The sequence below is a fragment of the Dermochelys coriacea genome, chromosome 5 (assembly GCF_009764565.3).
Source record: "Dermochelys coriacea isolate rDerCor1 chromosome 5, rDerCor1.pri.v4, whole genome shotgun sequence".
Taxonomy (NCBI): domain Eukaryota; kingdom Metazoa; phylum Chordata; order Testudines; family Dermochelyidae; genus Dermochelys; species Dermochelys coriacea.
The window spans coordinates 79,101,493-79,125,309 of NC_050072.1; the positions used below are offsets into that span (position 1 = coordinate 79,101,493).

The 23,817-nt window shown below is 40.5% G+C and overlaps 1 protein-coding gene across 1 annotated transcript in view; it reads left to right on the forward strand.

Moving 5' to 3' along the window:
- Positions 1 to 23,817, forward strand: part of SNX24 (sorting nexin 24) — a 145,549-nt gene that overhangs the window by 66,953 nt on the left and 54,779 nt on the right. Inside the window, exons 2-3 of the mRNA XM_038403586.2 lie at positions 9,929 to 10,012; positions 21,442 to 21,546. Of these exons, the coding sequence (XP_038259514.1) occupies positions 9,929 to 10,012; positions 21,442 to 21,546 (189 nt within the window). The remainder of the gene's footprint in view (positions 1 to 9,928; positions 10,013 to 21,441; positions 21,547 to 23,817) is intronic.

Consider the following 23,817-nt stretch of genomic DNA (forward strand, 5'->3'; position numbering starts at 1 on the left):
AAAAGCACTTTGAGACCTATATATCTCAGCTTATTCATTATTGTTGTTTACATTTGGTTCTAAGGATCTTGACAAGAAGGTGACTGCAGTGTCAACTGGATTTTGAAAGGAAGGCATCTGTGCAACATTTGTACTTTTCATAAAGAAAAACAGCAAAAGTGTCAGATCTTGTAGCATCTTAGTTTGGCTGTATTTCCGTAGTCTGCATTACCTTGACAAGGAGAAGCTTTGTAATTAGGAGAGCCAAGTAAGTTATTTTTCAGGAAATGACAGAGAGATTCCTATGGGATTTATGAAGCGTGTGTTTGAAAAAGATTGGTGAAAGTGAGTGGGGGGGAAAAGAGCGTGAGTGCTGGCTCTTCTATGCCAACTACCTTTTTCATGCAGTAACAATGATAGTTCCACAGGAGACTCCCTACAGTTTCCTGCTTAATGAGAATTAATGTCTCTGGGATAACACAAGGAACATATATTGTTCTACCTCTTTCTCTCAAAGGCCATCTTTACAAAGATTGCCCCAAAGTCCTGTGTCTTTTGTACATAATCGCTGCAGGTACCAGTCTGTTTTGTGGATGAGGAAGTTGATATTGGAAAGGAGCATGATACAAAGAATATCCATAATTATTTTATTACACCATTGGCATATAAGGTACTTTACAAAACACTTTTTAGACAGGCCCCTACCTTAAAGAGATTACAGTCGAATTTGGTGTGAATACAAAATTATAGGTGGGTGTAGGAGGCTTAGATCAGTGACCTGAAGGTTAAATAAAAGAAGAGGGTTTTAAATTGAGATTTGAAGTAGAAGACATATTTGTGAATGTTTTAAATGCCAGAATATCTTAATACGTTATCACAGAATTTCAGTCAGGATAGCATTACGATAGTATGGATTTGTTGAGGGAATTTTAAAGACAACAAAGCCTTCTTGTTGGATTTAGAGTTAATGATAAAAATTAATTTATTATATTGTTAGAAATAATAAGAATGTTCCTCCTGGTCAATGTCCATTGATTGCTTCATAGACTTGGGAATGATTTGAATACATTTATTTTCCATGAATTAACAGAACAGTTTTGTGATATACCTCCTTGTGTTTTGATTCTGGACAAAGCAATACCATTATAAAAATACTTAATACAAATAGTAATAAGTATTTAACCCACCCAAAAAACCAGCTGCTGTACCTGTGTGATTGATTATTTGTATTACTGTTGTGCCTAGGAGCCCCAGTTATGGACCAGGACCCATTGTACTGGGTGCTGAACCTATGTACAGCTAGGTACATGCTAGAGCAGCCATGCAACTGCTGTTATTTATGCTGATGATTGGATCAGCCCTGGTTTGCTCCAGGATCAGTGAAATGCAGTCTAGGTATAAAACCAACTCTGGCTCCACCCACTCACCCTGGTCTTGCAGTGAGCATAGCCCAACTGAACCAGAGAAAAGTGCCATTGTCTGAACGTTAATGAAACACTAAACATGTGGAAATCCTATTAGTGCTTCATGGACTGTGGCTGCCATTTCATTTGTTCTGGAATTTCTTCCATAGGGCCATTACAAAGGTTTAAGGTTGAGCTGCTTGATAGCTGAATGCATTAGCTATTCCTCAGTCAAAAAGTCTGTCAGGCATGCTGAGACTCGTAAAGGGATGTATTTATTTCTGTAAGTCATACATTAAATGGTATTGGTAAGCTCAGTCCTATGTTTTGTTTCTCATTTAATAGAAATATGACTTTTGTAAATTTCTCCTCAGTGCTTCTGGTTTTTGTACGACTCTCCTCATCTTGTACAAATTCTAAACCAGAATGCTACGAGTCTGTCCCTCTACCTGTTTATACAAGTTTATATAGTTTATAAAAGTATATATTATACAATGCATATGAATGCATACAAACTAATCAAACTTAAAAATATTGTGCAATTTAGATGCGTGTATAATACCTCTACATTTCCTCATCTTGGACAACTAAAATTTCTGTCTCAAACAGTGTATTTCCTTGCACCAAAACTAAATAGAATGTTATGAAATAGTAACATTGTTAACGACCTGCTAACCCCTCCAACCTATCCATGTCTCCTCCTGTTGTGTGGAAAAGGGGGTGTCTCTGGCCAAACAAGGGATTATATGTGAATAAAACTCATGTTCACTGGTACATAGCTAAGTGTGGTTTTGCATCAGGTTATCTCTTGTTCACTCATATTGTAACAACCAACGATTAACAATCATTTTAGCTTTTTATTAAAGACACAGGGAAAAAAAGGAAAAACAGTTAACACTTCATATTTCAAATTGTTTAAGTAAGATTTAAGAATATACTTTATTCCCTTTCCTTTAGTTGTAGACATTTTTTAGGGGAAAAATCCCTTGTAGGGCAGTTGGTATTAACTGTCCTTTTGGGGAAAAAGAAAAGAAGTTAGTTGAGATGGTGTGCAGCTGTAGCTGCTACTGCTGCTTTGCTGTTGTAGAAGTCCAGTCCCATTTCCTTTAAGATAAAACAAGACAAACACATACAAAATGGGACAGAAAAGAAAATCAAAGATAGAAAATGGAGCTCCTGTCACTGTTGCAATTAAAAGTCAGCACCATCACTGCTGGAGAAACATGGGTATTGTGTTTGGTCATACCAGCCTCTATGGGGCCTGGTAAACAATCTCAGGCTGTTTAGGGCAGTGGTTCTCAACCAGGGATCCGGGGCCCCTTAGGGGGCCGCAAGCAGATTTCAGCAGGGCCAGCATTAGACTCGCTGGGGCCCAGGGCAGAAAGTCAAAGCCCTACCACATGGGTCGGAAGCCCAGGTCCTGAGCCCCGCCACCTGGTGCTGAAGCCTGAGCAATGTAGCTTTGTGTGGGCCCCCAGGGTACGGGGCCCCAGGCAATTGCCCTACTAGCTACCTCCTAATGCCAGCCCTGGCTTTTATATGCAGAAAATCAGTTATTGTGGTGCAGGTAGGCCGTGGAGCTTTTATCACATGTTCGGGTGGGGGGGGGGGGAAGGAAGGGGCTCTGAAAGAAAATGGTTGAGAACCTCTGGTTTAGGGCATTGCTTTTAGCAGCCTCAGTGGTCACAGGCTCACAGCAGGGCTTCAAAGGATGCTGTCTTGTCTGGCTAAACCAGACTGTTAGACAGAAGGCAAAAAAGAGAGAAGGAAAGAGAAGAAATATGGCGGGGAAGGAAAAAGTCACAGGGGTGGGGTAGGTGGGTGTAAGTACAGGAACCTAAGTTTCATTTTACAAGTATTTAACGATGTCATCAGTTTCCTCTCTCTGGCCAAGTCTGGTCAGGATGCCTTTCAGGATCAAGATGATAAAGACCCAAAGGTGTCAAGGTAGATCCCAGGGTCCAAGAAGAGATAGAAAAGTGGAGTTTTCTCCTTCCAGTCCAGCTGTCCCCCCACCACTCCATTTCAGTGACACCCAAATAAACAATGTCCAAAAATGGTGACAGCCATTTAGCATTAACATGAACCAATTAAAACGCATTTTGATGCTTTCAACTTTAAACACTTTCTCCCATTTCTGGAATCTTTTAGCTCACTGTCCTATCAACACCATTATTTGTTACCAGGAGCCTGGTAGATGTCTTATCACAGTTCTTTTAACCTATACAGTTCAGTTTGTGTCAATCCATTTGTCTCAACTTTTGTAAACAATTTTATGTAAAAAGCTGAGTTTTTTTTTTTACTTTGTTGTCCAAGGTGTAAAAAAAAAAGGGGGGGGGAGATAGAGAATAAGATGGAGAATATCTTATTGCCCTTATATAAATCCATGTTATGCCCACATCTTGAATACTGCGTATAGATGTGTTCTCCTCATCTCAAAAAAGATATACTGGCATTAGAAAAGGTTCAGAGAAGGACAACTAAAATAATCAGGGGTTTGGAACGGGTCCCATATGAGGAGAGATTAAGATGCTAGGATTTTTCAGCTTGGAAAAGAGGAGACTAAGGGGGGATATGATAGAGGTGTATAAAATCATGAGTGGTGTAGAGAAAGTGAATAAGAAAAAGTTATTTACTTGTTCCCATAATATAAGAACTAGGGGCCACCAAATGAAATTAATGGGCGGCAGGTTTAAAACAAATAAAAGGAAGCTCTTTTCTTCACACAGTGCACAGTCAACCTGTGGAACTCCTTGCCTGAGGAGGTTGTGAAGGCTAGGACTATAACTGGGTTTAAAAGAAAACTGAATAAATTCGTGGAGGTTAACTCCATTAATGGTTATTAACCAGGATGGGTAAGGAATGGTGTCCCTAGCCTTTGTTTGTTAGAGGTTGGAGATGGATGGCAGGAGAGAGATCACTTGCACGTTACCTGTTAGGTTCACTCCCTCTGGGGCACCTGGTATTGGCCACTGTCGGTAGACAGGATACTCAGCTGGATGGACCTTTGGTCTGACCCAGCATGGCCATTCTTATATTCTTAAGTTAAAGTACAGATCTCTGATCCTTGTTCCAGTCCCATTGATTTAGATGGGAGCAGTATATAGAAGGAGTTGTTGGTATTGGACATAGTCACCTCTGTATCACCAGAGGAGAGTGGTAAACACACAATTTACTTTCACGGGTATTGGGAGAAAGGTTGGAGGGAGAAAAGGATTTGTGTCACCTTGAATCTGATTTTCCATTCCTGCACTCAGTGCTCCTTGGTGTAAGCTAGAGCAATCTGAGGGCTATCTTAGCTTGCAATATGGCTGCAATGGTCCCTCTGGGATAACTGAGAATGCAGTGAGCTGAGAGCCAGTGGAGAGCCATTCTGACAGCTCTGCGTTGTCTGAGAAACCCCATTAATGGCCACTTTATGCTGCATCAGCGGAGTGTAATGGGGCCAATTGGGAACCAAGAATTGGGACACTATTCTATAAAATCTATAAAAGGGAAGCAGTTGGTGTCTTACTAATTTGTAGCTTGTATTATTATTGCATATTAAAAAATTAATTTTAAAGAGGTAGTTATGTAGATGTGTCTAACTTTGTTAGGACTTCCTACAATGAGTTCTTAATACAGTATTTGATTTAATTGATTCCAGTTCTCCCACTCCAACATTTTGATGGTGAGTTGGAGTGTCATCTTTTCTGGCAGAGATGACAATTTCAGTTGGAGAAAAATATGCATCTTGTGCTCTGACTTCAGATCCAGTTTTGCACAGATTAAAGTGTGTGGAACAATCACTCCTGCATTAAGCTCTGTGCAAACAGCTTTGGTAATGGTTGAGCAGGCTTTTTTGTGGTACCAGAGAGAAAGGTTACATTGTATTTAGTGGCAGAATTTATGGGTTGGTTGCCTGTCACCGGGTGCATTTAATAAAGGACACAGTAACATCACTGTAAACCTACTGTACTTATTGCCCTATCCAAGACTAAATGTGGATCATTCACTGTAAGTATAATTTGTCTGTTGTAAGAGTAGCATTAGTTGTCTGATTCCATAATTAATTACTACATTTTTCATTCTCATGGCATTTAGCTGTACCTCACATATAAAAAGTGATATGTCTGTTCAGAGTTATCTGGTCAACAGAATGTGAACATTCTTACATAGAAAAGTAATTTCCTTGTACTGTTACAATTTCGTCCATAATTCTTCCTTCTTTATTTTGGCACTTTCACCTAGGTGCACTAGTTTCCTCACATTGTTTTTCTGTCAGTGCCTGCAATTGCTCAGTTAAATTGTCAGACTTGTCTATATTCACTAGGTATTTTGTGTCTGTTAGGAGATTCCACCCTTCCCTTCTACAAAGATTTCTCTCTCACACACGCACATCGCTAGACCCTTGTTGAAAATAGTGACACAAAACTCATCTCTGTGCTAAGATTGTGAGTAGTGATCTAGTAAATGATGATGAGATAAGATTGGAACTTCTGCAACCGCCATGAAATAATTTAACAATCAATACTCATAAGTACAATGTTTTTCTATTCATTCAGATTAATTTCTGCTTTATGGGGTGCTTTGCTCAAACTTTTACATTTAAGCAAAATATTTAACTTGTAAACATTTGGAGATTGTTAAGACATTTATGGAAGCAAGATGAAAACTTTTATATACTCCTACATTTGACTACTGTGGCAAATTGTCGGCACTACTATGATGGGTCTCGCGCTTTCTCTTCTTGGATGGGGGTTCAGGGCACTGTTTCTTGCCCCTGAACTGGGGTATTAACTGCCGCACTAGTGTCCTAGAGGAGGGGAGTGGAGAGGGAGGGACCCGGGCCCGCCCTCTACTCCAGGTCCCATCCCAGGAGCCCTAGGTATAGCGGTAAAGCACTAGAACTAGCGGTTCCTTCCCCTGGGCTACTTCTCTCTCCTGCCCTTCAGCTTGTGGGGCTTCCTGTCCTCCCTCTGCACAAACCAGGATTCCCTTTACCTAGGGTCTTGGTCTTCTTAGCCCACCACGGCACTTCTCCAAACTCTCCTCTGCTTCCCTCCAAACTGCTCTCTGCTCCAACACCAATCCACTCTGTTTCAACTCCTCCAAACTGCTCTCTGCTTCAACTCCTCCTCCTGTCTGATTGAAGCAGGGAGGTTTTTATCATGTGACTGGCTTCAGGTGCTTTAATTGGCTTCAGGTGCTTTAATTAATTTATAGCAAACTTTCTTCCCCCTACAGGGAATAAGGCTCCCTTCTAACACTCCTGCTGCCCTCTGACCATGCTGTATCACACTATTATAACAGTAACAGAATCATAAATTACTTTACATTTTTGCAACATAGGTGCTACAATGAGTAGGCTCAGAAATGCCAGTTATGTGGAAGGGAGAAAAGTAATTTCTGAATTTTATTTCATTTTAGATACATTGTATGTCTTTTAGATTTTTTAGGCTACTGCATTAAATGAAATCAGTGCACTGGAGCTGTAAGATCCACTGTATATGTTCCCATTATTAACATTTAAGCCTGCATATTGGTGTAAGTAACAGATGATATGAAGGCAGCAGATTTCATTGTAGTAGAAATGGCAGCAGCATCATGCACAGACACCATTGGGGCAAATCTCTTATAGCCTCTATGAAAGCTACCAGCTACTCTGTTCTGCAACTGATGGATGCTGCCTCCTTGATTCCCAATAATTATATGCATAGTTATTAAAACATTCCTGTTTCTTCCCTGGTGAGAAAATCTGAGCTTAAAAATGAAATACCAATTCTGGGACCCTGGAACTATTTACATAGTTCATAAACTAGTTCTGAAACATAGATCAGTTGGGAATAAAATAGATATATACACTGAAAAAACAGTCTGCCCAGAGCTTTTCATTTCCTTTTCCCCCCTCCCCACCTTGGGTCAAAATTTGACCTCCTGCAAGAACCATTCAACCCTACTGACTTCAAAGGAAAACAAATTTACTTCACTGAAGTTGCACGTGTGTGACTGAGGGCAAAACTTGACTTACGTGAATTTGTAATTCTCATGAAAGTTATCTGATGGACAGCCCTGGGGACTTGTAGTACCCAGGAGCAGCAGCTTAAACTTCCCCACCAATGTGTCTCAGCCTTCACATGGAGTGTTGTTTAGTCTTCATGTTCATTCCTTCCTTAGTTTGTGTGTTGAGGCATGCTAACCAGCATGCCAATTGAGACAATTTTTTTTGCATGTGTGTGACAAGGACATGAGTCACGCCAAACTGAATGGGTAAATAGGCCAAATCCCCTGAGATGGGATATTAGATGGATGGGATCTGAGTTACCCAGGAAAGAATTTTCTGTAGTATCTGGCTGGTGAATCTTGCCCATATGCTCAGGGTTTAGCTGATTGCCATATTTGGGGTCGGGAAGGAATTTTCCTCCAGGGTAGATTGGAGAGGCCCTGGAGGTTTTTTGCCTTCCTCTGTAGCATGGGGCATGGTTGACTTGAGGGAGGCTTCTCTGCTCCTTGAAGTCTTTAAACCATGATTCGAGGACTTCAATAGCTCAGACATGGGTGAGGTTTTTCATAGGAGTGGGTGGGTGAGATTCTGTGGCCTGCACTATGCAGGAGGTCAGACTAGATGATCAGAATGGTCCCTTCTGACCTTAGTATCTATGAATCTATGAATGGAGACTATCAATTAATTTTACACAGATCACCACAGCAATTAAAAGGTAATGATTTTTGATCACTACCGAACTGGTCAGGTTCATGTTCCAGTATCCAATTTTCTCAGCCACTTAATTCTCCAGAGTTCTTCAGATCTAATGATGATTCATTTTCTGCATATTCAAAAGCATTTTGTCTCTTGTATTTCTGGAATGCTCTCTGAAAGAAATGCTACTTTGGTGAAGTGGTGCAATTAATTGAAACTGATTTACACGCACATTATATAGACAGGATTTCCCTTCCAGCTACTGCTCATTTTAAAAGTTAGTGTTTATAGCTTAGACATTAAAAATATGTTAAATTGGCAGCTAACTTTAAGTTGATCTTTTAAAACCTTTCTCCATACATATCATTTCATTTACAGCTGTGAATTTGCAAAATATATCTGCTGATGTCTTGAAGCTTTGCAAGGAGCAAATAATTTCTGGGGACAGAGTTTCTGGTAGCCAAAAAATGGGTTAAGCTGCTCAGAGTGACTTGGATATAGTAAAACTCCTGTTATAGTGAAGTAGAATGAAATCCCAAATTGTTTCAATGGATTATAATGTACAAACTAATTCTGGTATTAATGAAGATCTGTATATAGTGAAGTTGCCCTGCTAAATATTGTCTTCACTATGGATCTATTCATATTATGGCTCAAACCAAATTAAAGCCCATGTTTAACATGGCTTCAGTAAGATTCTAACTAAATTGGTTTTTAACATGTTTGGGCAACCAATGAAAATCATTGCATATTTGAATCATGTTTAAAAAACAAGTTCTAGCAGAGAACCCACCATACACTGAAAAATGGGTTCCAACTCACTCCTGAATAGCTTAGTCTGAGCCATGCTATCTGGCCAAACTCTGGTAGAAATCATTTTATCTGAGTGTGAATAGTGTTTCCAAACTCATTTTAAAGGACAGTAGAGTGGGCCAAAATCTGGGACCTTATGTAACATACTGTTTTGTATAGCCTCTCATCATCCTGGAAATAATCACTTATAGTATTTCCTAAGCAAAACAGAACAAGTGTAAGAACTGATGGAAACAGCAGACACCCCTCTTTACATTGCTTTTCTACTGATCTTGTCTTCCTTTAATAGACCATGTTTTCACAAGCGTTTCAAAATATTTCTCATCACTTGCCCTCAGAATTTGATCCAGTGACCTGAGAATCAAGCAAATGTCATGTTAGTAGCTACTAATTAGTGGATTGAGAGAGCTTCTTTGTCTGGCCTTTCAACCTTCCACAGGCAGCAGCAAAAGCTGTCATATGTATCATGCAAAGAAAACGAGCCTTTACCACATTTTTTTCCATGGTGTAAACAGTAGAACAAGCCCAGCTGAAACTAGAGATGAATATGCAGGTTAGGAAGAAATTAACCTACAATGTACTGTTCACATTTATTTCTCTTCTGTTGTAGAAGACATACTACTTCTGTCATGAGGAACATATTGTACATATGTGTGGCTGTTACCCTGCAGCATTGTATAAGCGAGAGAGAGAGAAACAAAACCCCTGTATTTGTTCTGTTTATGTTATCATTGCCATTTTGTTTTCTTCTCCCTTCAGTGAAATAATTTCTGTAAGGGATTATTATTGTATAATAAAAGTTAAAGATTAAAAAAAATCCAAAGCTTAATTGCCTTTAAATGTGTTTGCTGAACAAACTTATTAGTAGAGCATTTAGTCAGAGTCCTCATTAATCAATGTTGTACTCCTGTGTCTCCTGAGTCTTCTGGATTTTGGGGGATCAGCTACTGTAATTAAAGGAATGAAATACATCATGGTCACAAAATTAATGTGTTAGATGACTGAATGTTTTGAGTGGGTGAAATTAATCTCTTTTTAATTGATATTTTTACAGGTCTTTAAGATAGAGGTGCTGATGAGTGGAAGAAAACATTTTGTTGAAAAGAGATATAGTGAATTTCATGCCCTCCATAAAAAGGTAAATTATCACTCTCCTTTCTAGGTGTGTAACTTAGTTGATATAACTTCAGGTTACCTTAGTTGATGTTTGTTTCATTTCTTTTGAATGTGTCTGTCAGGGATCCCTCCCCACTCTGAACTCTTTCTCCTTGCTGAGAAACATGACAGGATGGAATTCTTGATCCGGTCCTTCCTGCATTAAAACTGCTCCCACACCACGCTTGGATGCATCTGTGGTTACTAGGAATGGATTGTCAAAATCTGGGGCCCTTAACACAGGGTCAGACATGAGTGTCGCTTTAAGCTGGTTAAAGGCCTTCTGACACTCTTCAGTCCACTGAACTGCATTTGGCTGTTTCTTTTTGGTTAGGTCTGTCAGTGGGGCAGCGATTTGGCTGTATTGCGGTACAAATCGCCTGTAATATCCGGCCAAGCGTAAGAAGGATTGGACCTGTTTCTTTGACTTTGGGACAGGCCACTTTTTGGATAACATCCAGTTTGGCCTATACGGGGTTGATGGTTCCTTGACCCACCTGATGTCCAAGGTAAGTCACTCTGTTTAGGCCTATTTGACACTTCTTAGCCTTAACAGTTAGCCTTGCCTCTTTTATGCGCTCGAAGACTTTTCGTAGATGTTCCAGGTGTTCTGCCCAAGAATCTAAAAATATGGCCACATCATCAAGGTAGGCGACTGCATATTCTCCCAATCCCGCTAGGAGACCATCTACAAGTTTTTGGAAGGTGGTGGGTGCATTTTGTAGCCCGAAAGGGAGCACATTAAATTCATACAACCTGACATGTGTGATGAAGGTGTGATGAATCCTTGGCGAATTCATCTAGCAGTACCTGCCAGTACCCCCCCTCGGTTAAGTCCAAGGTAGAGATGAATTGGGCCCATCCCAGTTTCTCCAATAGTTCATCTGTGCGTGGCATTGGATAGTTGTCTGGGTGAGTTACAGCATTTAGCTTATGGTAGTCCATGCAAAAACTTATTTCCCCATCTGGTTTGGGAACTAGAACCACTGGAGATGCCCATGCACTGCCAGAGGGGCAGATTACACCCATTTGTAGCATATCCTGGATCTCCCGTTCTATAGCAGTTTTAGCTTGAGGAGACACCCGCTAAGGTTCAGCTCTAATTGGGTGAGCATTACCTGTGTCAATGGAGTAGTATGCCCGTTCAGTCAGTCCTTGGGTGGCTGAGAACATTGGTGCGTAGCTAGTGCACAGCTCATTGATCTGCTGTCGCTGCATACGCCCAAGGGTCATAGAGAGGTTCACCTCTTCCACGCCACCATCACTTTTCCCTTCATAGTAGACACCTTCAGACCACTCAGCGTCATCTCCTCCCTGGGCTGTAAACTGACAAACCTTTAATTCTCTGGAATAAAAGGGCTTTAGAGAATTAATATGGTACACCTTAGGCTTTCGGTTTGAGGTGGGGAATGCTATGAGATAATTAACAGCTCCCAGGTGCTCTTGGACGTGAATGGACCTTCCCACGATGCTTCCATTTTATGGGCCTGGAGCGCCTTCAAGACCATGATCTGGTCTCCTACTTGGAAGGAACACTCTCTGGCATGTTTATCATACCAGGCTTTTTGCTCTTTTTGAGCATCTTTTAGGTTTTCTTTAGCAAGGGCTAAAGCGGTTCGGAGGGTGTTTTGTAGGTTGGTTACAAAGTCCAGAATGCTAGTTCCGGGAGAAGGTGTAAACCCCTCCCATTGCTGCTTCACCAACTGTAATGGCCCCTTAACCTTGCAGCTATATACAAGTTCAAATGGTGAAAACCCTAAACTGGGATGTGGTACAGCTCTGTAGGCAAAGAGCAACTACTGCAACACTAGGTCCCAATCATTGGAGTGCTCATTTACGAAAGTTCCATTAAACTTCTCCACCAGGCTATTTGTTTGACGGTGGTAAGAGTTGGCAACCAAGTGATTCACCCCATGAGCTTCCCAAAGGCTTTCCATTGTTCCTGCCAGGAAATTAGTTCCTGCGTCTGTAAGGATGTCGGAGGGCCAACATACCCAGGCAAGAATGTCTTAGTGCCTGGCATGCACTTTTAGTCCTGGTGTTGCTTAGAGCTACTGCTTCTGGCCATCGGGTGGCAAAATCCATGGAAGTCGGTGTGTACTGCTTTCCTCTGGGTGTCTTTTTTGGAAAAGGACCCAGAATATCCACAGCTACTTCCTGAAATGGAACCTTGATGATGGGGAGTGGCTAGAGAGGGGCTTTGACCTGGTCTTGGGGTTTTCCTACTCCTTGGCACACCTCACAAAACCGGACGTAGGTAGAAACATCCTTACCCATTCCCTCCCAGTGGGATGACTTTCCCAAATGGTCTTTGGTTCTGTTCACCCCAGTATGGCCACTAGGATGATCATGGGCTAAGCTTAAGAGCTTTACCCGGTACTTGGTTGGAACTACCGACTGTATCTGAGAATGCCAGTCTTCCTGGTATCCACCAGAAAGAGCTTCCTTCTATAAAAGTCCTCTTTCTACAACAAATCTGGATCAATTAGAAGGCCTGAGAGGTGGTGGGTTGCTCCGTGCCACTGTCCAAGCTCTCTGGAGGCTTTCATCTGCTTCCTTTTCGGTCTGGAACTGTTCCCTTGATGCCTGAGACATCAGTTCCTCATTGGATTGTGGACCTGGGCTTGGTCCCTCTGGAAGCGATGCAGGTAATGGGGCTGTTTCCGTTGACTGTGAACTGCTCTCCGCTGGTGCACTATGTTGGGGTTCAGGCTCGGGCTGAGCCTCTTGTGTACGGTTATCTGCTGCTGCCAGTGCAGGTTCAGTGGGGCCCTCTGGTGTTGGGGTTGCAAGCACTGGATTCAGTGCTGGCAATGGTTCTGGTGCTGGTTGTTCCGCCAGTTCCAGTTCTGGGACTGGCTCTGTCTGGGTCTCTGGGACTGGATCCACTACTGCTGTCGCAGACATTGGCATGGGGTCCAATTCCATCACCTCTGACTGGGTCCTGGTAGAAGTCTCTGAAACAGAGCTAGGTGTGACAGCTTGCTTGGCCTGGCTGTGGGTAACCATTCCCACCCTCTTCTCTAGCTTCACATGACTGGCCAAGTCTTCCCCCAGCAGCATGGGAATGGGATAATCCATCATAGACTGCAAAAGTCCACGTTCCTGACCAGCTCTTGTACTGGACAGGCAACTTGGCTGTAGGCAAGTCAAAGGAATTTAATTTGAAGGGTTGAATCATCACTTGGACCTCTAGATCGATGAATGTGGGGTCCACTAAGGATTGGTGGATAGCCGACACTTGTGCTCCAGTGTCCCTCCACGCTGTAACCTTCTTCCCACCCATGCTCGCAGTTTCCCTCCACTCTGAGGGTATTTGTGAGGCATCTGGGCCTGAGGACCTTTGGTGGGACCCTGATGTAATGAACCCAGTAGTAGGGGGTGGTCTGAGGGTGTCCCGTCTGGTATCTGCTCAAACTGCGACCAGGGTTGTTCCTCTCTCCTTTCTCCACCCATTTTGTTCCGGTTTGCCCCGCCTCTCTGGCAGTCTGTCACTGCTCGTATTGATCAGCATAAGAGGCAAGATTTTCTGCTGAGTCATTTTTTTATCCCATAAACACTGTTTTATGTCATCATTGTATATATTCAGGAATTGTTCCTGAGCCATCAAATCACACACTCCTTCAAAGCCAGTGACACCCCTTCCTTTGACCCATTTAGCTAACAGATCCTTTATCTGGTTTACATAAGCCACATTACTTAGTCCAGGCCCTCTCTTAAGGGTTCAAAATTTTACTCTGTAAGTTTCAGATGTAACTTGAAATTGTTTTAAAACTAAATCCTTGAATTTATCTTAGTCAGAAGCCTCATCCATAGGCATGTTGTTGAATATGTCCAGAGCTCTCCCAGTCAATTTTGCGACCAATGTGGTCATCTTGTGAGCGTCAGGAATTTTATGGAGTGTGCACAGTCTCTCAAAGGTGAGAAAATACTCAGCAATATCACTGGATTCATCATACTGTGGACATAGTCGCTCCCATTTGTGGAATGTTGGGGAAGGATTGTTAGGGTTATTAGGTATATTCTGCGAACCCTTGCCTTCTCTATCTCCAGTGCATGCTTCCTCTCTTTTTCCCTCTCCTCCATTTCTTTTTCTTTTGCCTCCATAGCTCTTGTGTGGGCAGCCTCCTCTGTCTTTTCCCTGGCTTTTTCTCTGGCTGTTTCTGCCTCCCAAGCAGCTTTTTCTTTGGCTACTTGTGCATCAATCTTCATCTGTCTGAGTTCTTCCTGTCTTTCATGTTCCTTCTGTCTTTCCTCAGCTTCAAATCTGGCTAATTCCAGTTTCTGTTGGACATTGCTTTCTGTCATCCTAGCCTCTCTGTGTTTAACCTAGCTATACTCGAGAGTTAGAAAGAAAAAAAAAACCTGCTTGTGAATTCCCAATTCGCTGTGCTGTAACCTGATATCTTTGCCTCTGATAGCTGTTCCCAGCCTACAGAAAAATCCTTTTGTTAAAAAACTAACACCTCTGCTGCCAGGCAAAGATACAGAAAAAGGTCTAGGTGCTTTCAGTTAAAAAACAAACAAACCTTTTCAGGTCTGTTCTTTTGGTTCAAAATGATCCCACCCTTCTGCCACCATGTCAGGGTTCCCTCCCCACTCTGAACTCTAGGGTACAGATGTGGGGACCCACGTGAAAGACCCCCTAAGCTTATTTTTATCAGCTTAGGTTAAAAACTTTCCCAAGGCACAAATTTCGCCTTGTCCTTGAACAGTATGCTGACACCACCAAGTGATTTAGACAAAGAATAGGGAAAGGACCATTGGAGTTCCTATTTCCCCAAAATATCCCCCCAAGCCCTTACACCCCCTTTACTGGGGAGGCTTGAGGATAAACAAGATGAATACAAACCAGCCTTGGATTTTTAAGACCCAAAAAACCAATCAGATTCTTAAAAAAACAGAACTTTATTAGAAGAACAAAAAAAGATAAGAGAACAACTCTGTAAGATCAGAATGGAAGATAATCTTTCAGGCAGTCAGATTCAGAACATAGAGAATCCCTCTAGGCAAAACTTTAAGTTACAAAAAGACACAAAAACAGGAATACATATTTCCTCCAGCACAGCGAATTTCACAAGCCAAAACAAAGAAAACCTAATGCATTTTCTAGCTAGATTACTTACTAACTTTACAGGAGTTGAAGGGCTTGCATCCTTGATCTGTTCCTGGCAAAGGTATCCCACAGACAGACAAAAGCCTTTTCCCCCCTCCAGATTTGAAAGTATCTTGTCCCCTCATTGGTCATTTTGGATCAGGTGCCAGCCAAGTTACCTGAGCTTCTTAACCCTTTACAGGTAAAAGGACTTTGCCTCTGGCCAGGAGGGATTTTATAGCACTGTATAAAGAAAGGTGGTTACCCTTCCCTTTATTCTTATGACAGTGTCACTGGTAATGTCCTATCTTAACTATGTGCATTTCACGTCATCTCTCATAAAAGAGATGTCAGTATATTCCATATGTTTTGTTAAGGGAGAAGGAGGTTTCTCAGATGTTTCATGCTTTCCTTTCTTTTTGGTTCTTTTGTACTGCCATATTGTTGTTAAACATCAGTAGAATCTTATGTTGGTAGATTTATTCTTGTAAAAGCATGAAATAATGCATATTTCTGTAGAAAAGGAATCTTTTGGAGGAGATCATTTGTATCTAGTCAAGCATGCAATTTGTTAATGCTAGAGAGTTGGGTGGCCAAACTCCTGTACGTTGAGTTAAACATGTGGCTCATATGTACACACAAAGTTAGAGAAGAAAAAGACCTATTGTATCATAGTCCTTCCACTGCACTTGTTGCAATATTGAATTTATCCAATACTAAATGGTTACGAAGTTTGTTCTTTTCCAAAGGCTAAGAATAGTCATCTCATTTATATGTATGAGATAATACATTTTACTCACTAATTTCCCAACTTGAAATCCATTACTCTCTTTGAGTTGCTTAGAAGGGTGTTAAAGGAGAATGTGATTGTCCCCCATCCAATAGTTGGAGCTGGATTCTTCTATTTAAAATTTCAGTTCTGAAAGGCAAACTTCTTATTCCATAAGTTTCTTCTGAAACAAGAAGTCTGGAAAAGAAGCAGTTCACTGAAGGTGACAGAAAAGTGGAATGCGCCTGCTGAGCTCCTGTTTACTCAAGAGCCCTATAAGAAGAATATGATTTGTTGTGTAGATTTTGCACAGTAGTTACTGTGTGCATGCATTTCTTAACTTTTTTCTCCTTGGTAGATAGCCTCATTGTGCAACTAGCTGCCATTTAAAATTTTTCAGTTACATTTTCTTTTCAATCCATATTTATCTCCCATATTCATTTGGGATATTTTTCCCCTTGTGCTCATGCTGATTATACCTATCAAAATCAATCACTCTACTCACTGAGGCTCCAGTCCTGCAAAAAATCTATATATATTCACAAGCTTAACTTTACACACACTGAGTGGTCCTAGGCCTTACATTTGTGAGTAATGTGTTTCAGGATCAGGTAGTTAGTAAGGTACTGCTCAGTGTGGGTAATGGTGGCAGAATCAAGCTGTTGAAGTGTAAGGAGTACTCTGCTAAATATAGTCATAACTGTCCTCCAGTTCTGGTTATCTAACTTCAATGTAACTTCTGTAAATTGCCAATTTATTCCCTGCACAATTTAGTTCCTCCCTACTTACCCATTGCCCTCTTTGCTCTGCTCAAAATTTAGGAATAACTGCAGCATTTATGTCTGTGTTGTTCTTCACTGCTTCCTTTCACATGTCCTCCATACCTGGATTTGGCATGCTGTGCCTCTACCCTGTTTTCCTTCATAGTCTTCCTTAAAACACACTGTGTCCAGGATGTCTGTAAATGATTGTCCTTTTGTCACTCCCCAGAAGTGCTACCAAAAGAAATAAACCTCCAAACCAGAAACTATAATAAGACATGTTCTAGACTTCATTGCTAACAATTACTTGCTTTTCCTATCCCTGGTGTGCTCATTGCCTGTTTAGATTGTACTGTGAGGTCTTCAGGACAGCAGCTTTGTTTCTGTATTCATTTCCTTTACAGAGGTAAAGCACACAACATACTTTTTATAGCAAGTTCTCCTTCCTCCACCACTTTTCCAAAAACCTTGGTGGAAATCTTGATCTCCTTTAGCAATAATGCACTAGCTGGTTTCTCAACTAGTTTTTTCTCTTCTGCTCATAATAGAGGAATATTGATGTACTAAATCAGTGTATTTGCCTTTTCTATACTGACACCAACAGACTGTGAACCCTTTGGCAGAGAAAGCTCAGTCAATACAGATTCTGTGGATTCTACCCTTCTTAAATATCTGCCTCCGTTTCCCTACTTTCCATAAATAACAAAATGTCCTCACTCCTCTTGGAGATTTTTGATAATCCTAACCTGAATAATTATTACAAATAGTTTTATTTTTAAATAACATCATGAAGATCATTTAAAGCAAAACTGAAATTTCTTCTCTTGACAGCTGTCCCATATTAAAGTTAACAACTTGTAAAGATAAAGCCATAAAGGCAGACTGAAAACAAACTCCCATACTTACAGGTTTTGCAGTTCCCTCAGGGCAGAGCCTGTTGTCGCATTGTACCATTTGCAGTCGATTTTTGCTGTAAAGGGAATTTTTTTAAAGTAACTCCACTTGATTAGACCTGTATTTCACTGTAATGTAAACAAACTGGTTGTCATATGGTTTTCTTTGTATAATAGTGCCCATGTTTTCAGTGTGTGAATCAATTATTCTATAGTCCAGTTTTTCCATCTTTCCTTTGCAAAAATCATTGCATATCTAGAATCTTTAAGGTATGGTATGAGATTTGTGAAAACAAGACTTCTGTGAAGGTGTCTTTTAAAGGTGTCACATAGCCCAAAGCCCTGGCTTATATAGACTTTTTCCCAAAGGAGTTGAGCCAAGTGGAAGTAAGGAGGCCTATCAGGAATGATGATTTTCTGCTTCCCTCTTTCTTAGGATTGCCAGGCAAATGGTTTTCGACTGGAACGCCTGGTCGAAAAGGGACCCTTGTGGCTCTGGTCAGCACTGCTGACCAGGCCACTAAAAGTCTGGTTGGTGGCACAGCAGGGCTAAGACAGGCTTCCTGTGTGCCCTGGCTCTGAACAGCTCCCAGAAGTGGCCAGTACGTCCGGCTTCCAGGCGCTGGGGCGGCCACGGGGGCTCTGCGTGGTCAACGCGAGCAGCGGAGGCAGTGCCTGTGGGCGTAGGCAGCACGCAGAGCCCCCTGGCCGCACTGCTGCCTGGAAGCTGGACATGCTGGCTGCTTCCGGGAGCCACCTGAGGTAAGCACTGCCTGGCCGGACCCCCCTCTCGCACCCAAAGTCCCTCCCAGTGACTTGGGATGGGGGCAGGGGGAAAGGCAAGGGTGTTTGGTTTTGTGTGATTAGAAAATTGGCAACCCTACTTCTTTCCCTCATTGTGGATGACTAGAAAAGACAAGAGGAGATATTGATGAAACTAGACCATACCAGCAATGTGTGAAGGAAGGACTCCAGTTCCAAGTTGGAATAGGAGATTCCTTACTCAAAACACTAATGAATGTCCATTTTTAAAAACAAAATAATAAAAAAGTTCTCAAGAAATGTGGCTTGATTACCCTCCTGTCTGTGTCCCCCTCTTCTGACATTCCAGTTGCATAAAGGAGCTGATAAATCCTGCTTCCTGTGTTGCCAAGTAAGAAAGAGAGAAGACCTAAAATCTCATGGAGTACATGTGCTCATTTACACAAGCTCTCTGTTCTCACCAGCAGTAGAGGGCGTGAACCGGCGCCGGGGGAAGCAGCCTCTGGCTGCTGTTATAAATTTGCTGCCTCTGCAAATTTGCCGCCCTAGGCCTGGGCCTTGTTGGCCTAGGCATTACTATGCCACTGATGTAAGTGACAAACTAGACTTTGCAGGTTTACACACCTGGAAATGCAGTATGGTATTTGTTTCTGATTAGAATCTTAATTATTTTCACCTAGTCAATCTGCAGAGGGATTGAAATGCTTTATTTTTATACATCAACATATATTAATATTAATATAAAATATAAAAATATATGTAATTATAAAATAAAATTATGAAACATATAAAAAATTATAAAATCTCTAAAAAATTCACTTGCTTTTCTCAGTACAAAAAAAACGTAAGGAGTAGATGTGATTACCATTACTAAACTGGAGTCCATAAAAATATGAAAATTTACATTTGGCAAAATTATCTACAAAGTTTTGTTTTAATAATTTAAAATAGACAAAAATAGTCTTGACACATCATTTTGGGAAATGATTCCATACTTCTAAATTTGACGCATCTTTCATGGTTCAGGCAACAGCTCATATATTAAAAGGACTATTAAATGACCCTGAGGTCAGTGACAGCATTAAAAAGAAATTACCCTCAGGTAAATAGTTCTTTTATTTATATGGTTGGCTTCAGACAGTATCCAACAATCTCAGGAACTATTTCATATGTATATAGTACATTTACATATTATTATAAGGATAATATATATTGAAATGTGTGTGTTATAATTTATATTTTGTCTCTCTGTATACCGATATAATAAATGCACATACATACACTGCATATATTTGCACCTTTCAGCTGTCTTTGTTGATTGGATGGGTTGTGTAACAGGGCCACAGAGCAAGAAGGATTGGTAATCATCAGTTGAAGTGTCAGCTGAAGAATATTTATCTTGTAAGCAGCTAAGCCCTACTGGAAACTTGTACTGTTTCAGGTTTGTCTCTCTTCATCTAAAGCAGTTCATTACTCACCTACAAGAGCTGACACAGACCCCAACAGTTGTGATGTTATCTTCTTCAACACTCTTGACAAATTTAAAGAAAAAATTGGGTTTTTATACTATGACTTTAAGAGCAGTAAGTAGAGGTGTTTCCTGGTTTTTTTCTGCTTGAACTTGGACACATTTAATTGTGATTTAGTATATTTGAAAAATAAGCAAGTTGCAAAATGTTTCTAGAACAGCTGAGGTTTACTTATTGGACCTTCATAACTTATGATCACAGAGACAGTGATATGTTGGCACTGCTTTTTGCTATAGTGACATCTCAGCAAGCTCAGAGATGAAATGTAAATTCTCAAACCCCCATGGGCGTACATGTCAAAGTCAATTTTGAGTTTCTGCCCTTGTGGTTCTCTCTTCACATTTACTCAGAGGCAATATGCAGCTAAAAAAATGTCTAGTGTCACCTTCCATTAAAATGTGGTGGAATCCGTTCTAGTTATTGTTTTGCCTTTGAGTACTGGAAAAAAAAAGTTTAGTTGTTTTTGGAATGAGGATAATTTTTATCTTCTGTGAAAGAAGTATTATTAGGTATAAATTATTTTTTTAAAATATTTCTGAGCTATACTGCATAAATCGTCACAGGAATGACAATAGAAACTTAGTAGGGATAGATTCTGTAGCAGAGTTTTGCTAGTGGTATGTATAAATTATTACAGAATTATACTCATTTTACTATTACAGTTTTTCCCTTCATCTCTCAGGGTGCCTGCTTTCTGGAAAAACCCATTAGCTAGTAAGAGGCTTCTTTTCCATCACCTTTCCCCAAATGCCTGTATGCTGAATCGGGAAGTTGTTTCAATTGCAGTCTGTCTATCTGCTTACTTATATAATATTTATCAAGATAGTATATGAGTGCCTAGCATCCCTGTCAAGTACTATTCCCATTTTACAGATGGGGAACTGAGGTATAGGGCAGATTAAGTGACTTGCCCAAAGTCACACAGGAATTGAATCCAGATCATTAGAGTGCCAGTCTAGTGCCCCTGTCCACTAGAGATTAGACCAACTTTCCTACCTAGTCATTCTCAACCTGATTCACAAGGATTCAATCGTAGCTCAGCCAGCCGGATTCATAGGTTTTACTGCTCTTTTGTCACTCTCCGGGGGCCCACCCTTGTAAACTGATGAAGTTAATGGAAGCTTGAGAGTATTCAGTATCTTGCAGGATCAGGCCCTAAATGAGGCAGCGTACACTTCAAAGAAAAGCTGTGTTTTTTATTTGTTGGTGTGTAGATTGGATTGTCCAGTGAGCAATATTCAGCTAACTGTCATGTTGTTGTGTTTAGTCCCTGGCTTGAGTTGGTGTCCAGGTCTTCAAGTATTAGAGTCATCCAGCTGCTGCAGTTTTGCTTTAAATCTTTGGATCAAAGCATTATCAGTTGGATTCCTCATTGCCAAAAGGTCAGCTAAGCTGAAATAACTTTTATCTGCGACTTGTAGACTTGAAGAGGGATAGTAAAGTCGGTTCATTATTCCTCAATGAGGTGTTTAGTAAATAAATCCACTGCAGTTACTGATTTTTCTAAATGGCTACGTTTTCCCCCCGTGTTCTGACTGACTTATAGCAGGAATGCTTTTACTGTAAAGAGGGGATATATTTTTATTTTTGGTTTTGTTTGCAGCTCAAAAGGTTTATTAGAACGCCGGAAATCCCTTCCAAGCACGTGAGAAACTGGGTCCCTAAGGTCCTGGAGCAGCGGCGACAAGGCTTGGAAATATACTTACAGGTAAGCTCCCTGTCAGAGGTGTAGGTGTGTGTGTGTGTGTGTGTGTGAGAGAGAGAGAGAGAGAAGTAGCGCTCATTTTTGGAGCTGCCCTATATGCTGGTGTAGCACTGGAGCATTTTAAAATATACCCAGAAAGAAGAGACCTGGGATTTCATTGGTGGAGTTTGGGCCCAGAGGAAAATGGTAGACCTGAATTCTTTGCAGACTGTGGCCCCTCTTTGTACTTTCTGTTCCCTTGCAGGGGGAAAGAGGATAGGATTCAGCTTGCTAGAGGTAGGCAATGGGGAGTCCACTCTGAATTATGGGCTATATGATAGGTCCCCTGTAAGCCCCCCACTGCCCTCACTTAAATGCCTGCTATGGAAGATTCATTAGATAGCACCCCTCTCTGATGTTATGTTTTGGTCTGCGGCTTAAAATACATTCCTGTGTATCTCCTCATTCGTTTGCATGTCTGGACCAAGAGCTTGTTTTCAGAGTTCACCTGAACACTGGTGTAGCACTGAAGTGTTTTAAAATACTGCAGGTCCAGATAGTTGAATCCATTAGGTGAAATCCTGGCTCCATTGATGTCAATGGCAGAACTCCCGCTGTCTTCTATGGGGCCAGGATTTCACCTACTGTCAATAGCTACACTGTAATAAGTTAGGGCTGACCATTAGGGAAGCTGTTTAAACTGGCAAAAGGCGAAAAATGCATTACCTACTACTTAACAGTTAAATTTGTTAGTCTCTGAGGTGCCACAAGTACTCCTTTTCTTTTTACTTAACAATAGTGATCATTTGTGGCTTAGGTTCTTAATGAGACTTTACCTAATCTTTGCTTAGACATTCATTAATTGTGGGAATTCCTACTGCAACCACGTACCACTTGAAGCACTCACTACTTAGAAAATGAAGAGTGCCTACGATACAGATTGTTGAAATTTCTCCCAGATTTCAGGGAAGGTTGGAAGCTGGGAAGGAAAAAAATCATACTTTAATTTCAGAGTATCTCCAAAAGGGAAGAATTTTGGCATTGAGGAGGAAAATACACTTTAAATTGTTTGTTTTGATTTAATCTTAAACTAATTCAAAAACTAGGGGATGGTTTTCAGGCGTGGGCATCCATATAGAAAAAATGAATGGATGACTGCACACAGAACTTTGGGGAAATATTATGTTCTGTTTCAGATTATTTTTAAAAGACAATAGACATTTCATTGTAAGAAGACTATTTCCTAATTTAACATTTTTTTATTGTTCTACACAAACACTTCCCTCTGTCTTTCTTTTTACTCTTCACCATATTTGTGGTATCAGAAGTAGTTAAGGAATTTAGGTAAATTTCTTGGGTGTTTGTGTATATACAAAGTTTGTGGGATTACTTTGAACACTCTTTTTAATAAATTGCTGTTCTCAAGAATGGCAAAGAGAAGTGGAACATTGTTGATACTCTTGATTTATTTAGTCTTTCCCTATGCAGATATTTAAGTAACCAGTTTTTGTTTTCCCCTGCATTAATGGATTATTTTGTTTTTACCAAGCTTCTGTTTTTGAAGATGTTCATATTTGTAGAACACAGTAGAACTTTTTTGTTGATGATACAACAATTAGTTGTAACATTATTACACTATAATTATTATGTAAGTTTTATTTTGAGGAGATGCTTAGAATTTGTTCATGTATAAAAATGTGATCTGCTTAAAATTAACTGTTGCAGAATATCATTCCTGAGATTGATTGATTTAGGGGTGTATATTTTTGAATAGGGTGCGATATAGGTGAAATTACTACCATTATTTCATTGCTGAGAAACTACAAAGACACTATCACCCCCTACTGGAGGAGTTAATTAACTTACATTCCTACTTATATCATTAACTTTGGTTATATTGTCAGTAATTCTGATGTGCACTGATGGGGAAAGAAATTTTAGACAAGATTTTAAAAAATATAAGCTGAATTTTAGTAAAATTCATATTGCATATTGAGGCATTTAATAATAAATGGCCAGATTTTCAGAAGTGCTGACCACATGGCCATTCCCAAAGATGTCAATCGGACCACTTATTTAGGTGGTTAACTTTAGGCATTCATTTTTTGAGTTCTTGGCCTTTAATTTCAAACTGAATGAATCTAAAGTGTTGAAAGGAGATCTGTATAAATGTAACAGCAGGGATTTAGTATTTGTATACTTTGGCTATTACAATTTAAACCTGCTGTATGTGTAGAGTTCCAACATCTTTTTGATACTAGTAGACTGTTAGTGAATTATGATACAGTTATAAAA